We start from the raw sequence: 5,376 nt of genomic DNA, 5'->3' as shown, positions 1-5,376 counted from the left end.
AAAAAAAAAAAATTGTAGGATCAGCATGAAAAAATAATTTGAGCAAGGCTCAAGAAGATGACATGATCTGATAAACAGTAATTGAAATATGTATATATTTTAAAAGTCTGTTTCAAATTTCAAGCCTTATTTTAAAAACCATGTGAAAGCCTCTTGTGAAACCCAACTGAAGTAGGCATGGCTGAGTTCAGAGGAGCAGTGTGGAGGATTAGAAAAATAAACAGGCAGGAGTGAGACAGCCCTGGATTCAAATCCCACTTCTAGGCCTTAGAGAAATGATATAATAGTAGGGGATAATAATATTCACCCTGAAGAGTGCTGTAGGGATCATCAATATTTCATATAAAGCATGTCATATGGTCAGTGCTCAATGAATGGCAATGCTTTTGTCCAGTTATAGAATTTTTTAGTCTAAAAGTTTTGTCTTTCAGAAAATTAACAAAGATATTCAGGACTGGAATTCAGCTCTGGATCAAATAGACCTGATATCTACAGAACTTTCCACCCAAAAACAACAGAATGTACATTTTTCTCATCGCCACGTGGCACTTACTCTAAAATTGATCACATAATCAGAAGTAAAACACTCCTCAGTAAATTAAAAAGAACTGAAATCATAATAGTCTGTCAGACTACAATGCAATTAAATTAGAACTCAAGATTAGGAAATTCAGTCAAAACCACACAACTATATGGAAATTGAACAACCTTCTCCAGAATGACCCTTGGGTAAATAATGAAATTAAGGCAGAAATCAAGAAGTTCTTTGAAACTAATGAGAAAAAGAGAGAATGTACCAGAATCTCTGGGACGCAGCTAAAATAGTGTTAAGAGGGAAATTTATAGCACTGAATGCCCACATCAAACAGCTAAACATCTAGGTCTCCAGTTAACAACCTAACATCTTAACTAAAATAACTTAGAGAACCAAGAGCAAATAAACCCCAAAGCTAGCAGAAGACAAGAAATAACCAAGATCAGAGCTGAACTGAAGGAGACAGAGAGACAAAAAAAAAATCCTTTAAAAAATCAATGAATCCAGGAGCTCTTTTTTGGAAACATTAATTAAATAGACAGCTAGCTAGACTAACAAATAAGAAAAGAGAGAATAATCAAATAAACACAATCAGAAATGATAAGGGGGATATTACCACTGACCCCACAGAAATACAAACAACCATCAGAGAATACTATGAACACCTCTATGCAAATAAACTAGAAAATGTAGAAGAAATGGAGAAATTTCTGGACACATATACCCTCCCAAGACTGAACCAGGAAGAAATCGAATCCCTAAATAGACCAATAACAAGTTTTGAAATTGAGGCAGTAATAACCTACCAACCAAAAGAGCCCAGGACCAGATGGATTCACAGCTGAATTCTACCAGAGTATAAAGAAGAGCTGATACAATTTCTACTGAAATTATTCCAAACAATTGAAAGGAGAGACTCCTCCCTAACTAATTCTATGAGGCCAGCATCATCTTGATACCAAAACCTGGCAGAAATAAAAAAAAAAAAAAAAAAAAGAGGCTAGGCGTGATGGCTCACGCCTGTAATCCCAGCACTTTGGGAGCCCAAGGTGGGTGGATCATCTGAAGTCAGGAGTTTGAGACCAGCCTGCCCAACATGGTGAAACCCTGTCTCTAATAAAAATACAAAAAATTAGCCAGGCATATGGCGGGCACCTGTAATCCCAGCTACTCGGGAGACTGGGGCAGGAGAATTGCTTAACCCCAGAGGCAGAGACTGCAGTGAGCTGAGATTGTGCCACTGCACTCCAGCCTGGGCAATAGAGTGAGACTCTGCCAAAGAAAAAAAAAAAAAAGCTAAAGCTTCAGGCCAATATCCTTGATGAACATCAATGCAAAAATTCTCAATAAAACACTGGTAAACTGAATCCAGTAGCATATCAAAAAGTTTATCCACTACAATCAAATTGGCTTTCATCCCGAGGACGCAAGGTTGGTTCAACATATACAAATCAATAAATATGATTTATCACATAAACAGAACTAAAGACAAAAATTACAAGACTATCTTAATAGACACAGAGAAGGCATTTGATAAAATTCAACATCCCTTTTGTTAAAAACTCAAACTAGGTATTAAAGGAACATACCTCAAAATAATAAAAGACATACAAGGCAAACCCACAGACAATAATATACTGAATGGGCAAAAGCTGGAAGCATTCCCCCTGAAAACTGGCACAAGACAAGGATGCCCTCTCTCACCACTCCTATTCAACATAGTATTGGAAGTTTTGGCCAGAGCAATCAGGCAAGAGAAAGAAATAAAGGTATTCAAATAGGAAGAGAGAAAGTCAAATTATGTTTGTTTGCAGATGACATGATCCTATATCTAGAAAACCCCATTGTCCCAGCCCAAAAGCTTCTTAAGCTAGGATAAGCAGCTTCAGCAAAATCTCAGGAGACAAAATCAATGTGCAAAAGTTGCTAGCATTACTATATACCAACAATAGACAAGCAGAGAGCCAAATCATGAATGAACTCTCATTCACAATTGCTACAAAAAGAATAAAATACGTAGGAATACAGCTAACAAAGGAAGTGAAGGACCTCTTCAAGAGAACAACAAACCACTGCTCAAAGCAATCAGAGAGAACACAAACAAATGGAAAAACATTCCATGCTCATGGATAGGAAGAATCAATATCATGAAAATGGCCATACTGCCCAAAGTAATTTATAGATTCAATGCTATTCCCATTAAACTACCATTGACATTCTTCACAGAATTAGAAAAATTTTTAAATTCGTATGGAACCAAAAAAGAGACAGAATAGCTAAGACAATCCTAAGCAAAAAGAACAAAGCTGGAGGCATCACACTATCCAACTTCAAACTATACTACAAGGCTATAGTAATCAAAAAAGCATGGTACTGATACAAGAACAAACACATAGACCAATGGAACAGAATAGAGAACTCAGAAATAAGACCACATACCTACAACCATCTGATCTCTGACAAACCTGACAAAAACCAACAATGGGGAAAAAGATTCCCTATTTAATAAATGATGCTGGGAGAACTGGCTAGCCATATGCAGAAAATTGAAACTGGACCCATTTCTTACACCATATTAAAAAATTAACTCGAGATGGATTAAATACTTCAATGTAAAATCAAAACTATAAAACCCTAGAAGAAGATCTAGGCAATACCATTCGGGACATAGGCACAGGCAAAAGTTTCATGATGAAAATGCCAAAAACAAAGCAATTGTAACAAAAGCAAAAATTGGCAAATGGGATCTAATTAAACCAAAGAGCTTCTGCACAGAAAAGGAAACTATCATCAGAGTGAACAGACAACCTACCAAATAGGAGAAAAATTTTGCCATCTATCTGTCTGACAAACGTCTAATATCCAGAGTCTATAAAGAACTTAAATTTACTGGTGGGGGGGGTGGCGGGGAACATTATTCAGTGGGCAAAGGACATGAACAGACACTTCTAAAAAGAAGACATACATGCAACCAACAAACATGAAAAAAAATTTAACATCACTGATCATTAGGGAAATTAAATCAAAACCACAATGAGATACCATCTCAAAATAGTCAGAATGGCTATTAGTAAAAAGTCAAAAAACAATAGATGCTGGCAAGGTTGCAGAGAAAAAGGAGAGCTTTTACACTGTTGGTAAGAATGTAAATTAGTTCAACCATTGTGGAAGACAGTATGGTGATTCCTCAGAGATCAAGAGGCAGAAATACCATTTCACCCAGCAGTCTTATTACTACATATATACCAAAAGGAATATGTATAATTTTGTTATAAAGATAGATGCACATGTATGTTCATTGCAGCACTACTCACAATAGCAAAGACATGGAATCAACCTAAATGTCCATCAGTGACAGACTGGATAAATAAAATGTGGTATATATACATCATGGAATACGATGCAGCCATAAAAAGGAATGAGATCATGTCCTTTGCAAAGAGATGGATGGAGCTGGAAGCCATTATCCTCAGGAAACTAATGTAGGAACAGAAAACCAAACACTGCACATTCTCACTTATAAGTGGGAGCTGAATGGTGAGAACACATGGACACATGGTGGGGAACAATACATACTGGGGCCTGTCAGAGTGCAGAGGATGGAAGGAGGGAGAGCATCAGGAAGAATAGCCAGGGATGCTGGGCTTAATACCTAGGTGATGGGTTGATCTGTGCAGAAAACCACCATGGCACATATTTACCTATGTAACAAACCTACACATCTGGTAAATGAACTTTATGTACCCCTGAACTTAAAATAAAAGTTGAAGAAAAATAACAATAAAATAAACAAGTAACCACTAACATATGTCAAAAAAGAAAGAAAAGTTTTGTCATCATGTTTAGATTTGTAAACAATATTTGTAAACATTAATTGTTTTTAAAAATTGTTTAGCCTGTAGACAAGCAAGCACATCGTTTAAAAATATTTTTCTATGAGCTATATCTACTTGGTTCACAGCAGACATGCACATGAAGTCAGCATTATTATCCTGATTTGATAAATGAGAAAACTAAATTAACCCAAAGTTAAGAGGATTATTCAGAATGTTCCATCTGGCGGTAGTTACTACTTCTAAACTCCTTTTAAAGACCTGTGATTTAGATACCATAAAATACCTGCCACTGTGAAGAAACAGGATATAAAGTGCATTTTTATACGGAGAGTAACCAAAGTTGCAATACAAGACACTTTTGTGTTTGTTAGTAACTTTACCATGTCGGGCAGCATCGTATTTTGACATGTTAACTCGCAGAAGGAAATTATTCAGGCTGTTGAGGTAAGCTGGAAGGGAGTGATAGCCTTCTGGATCATACCATACCTATTAAATTCCAAAAGAAGGCAAGATCAATATTGCATTCAAATAAATGAGGCTGTCTTAACATCTGACAGGCTATCTTATTTATATTTAAAATAAGAGCATCAATTCTCCAATAATTTATTTTATCTTGGAAGATTATGCACTGTTCTCTAGAGTATTGACCATAGGCCTATAAATTTCCAATTTGGAAACAGGCAGAAATTGGGAAGAGAGTTGTTCTGTGGACAGCACTAAGTTATTAGTTATTCAGGATCTCTTCTAGGCAAAGCTTGAAATAAACTGGAGAAGTCATTATCTACATCCCTGTGGCAGATCCATGGGATTCTGAGACTAGAACTAAAGTAACCTGACTGTCAATAATGGTAATAAAAACTAATAGAAGAGACCAAGCTGGAGAAATAAATAAAATACACATACCTTGTGTCCTTAGCACAAGATTGAAAACCTTGAAATTCCTCCAGTAATTTATTTTTTATTTTTTACTTTTGTTTCTTATTTATTTATTTATTTATTTATATA

The 5,376-nt window shown here is 35.9% G+C and overlaps 1 protein-coding gene across 1 annotated transcript in view; it reads right to left on the bottom strand.

Annotated features, from left to right (window-relative positions):
- Positions 1–5,376, bottom strand: part of ABCA12 (ATP binding cassette subfamily A member 12) — a 221,857-nt gene that overhangs the window by 33,713 nt on the left and 182,768 nt on the right. Inside the window, exon 39 of the mRNA XM_017893499.1 lies at positions 4,752–4,857. Within this exon, the coding sequence (XP_017748988.1) occupies positions 4,752–4,857 (106 nt within the window). The remainder of the gene's footprint in view (positions 1–4,751; positions 4,858–5,376) is intronic.

The sequence above is a fragment of the Rhinopithecus bieti genome, unplaced genomic scaffold (assembly GCF_001698545.2).
Source record: "Rhinopithecus bieti isolate Rb0 unplaced genomic scaffold, ASM169854v2 scaffold_23918, whole genome shotgun sequence".
Lineage (NCBI taxonomy): Eukaryota > Metazoa > Chordata > Mammalia > Primates > Cercopithecidae > Rhinopithecus > Rhinopithecus bieti.
This window is presented reverse-complemented; position numbering and strand designations above follow the sequence as displayed.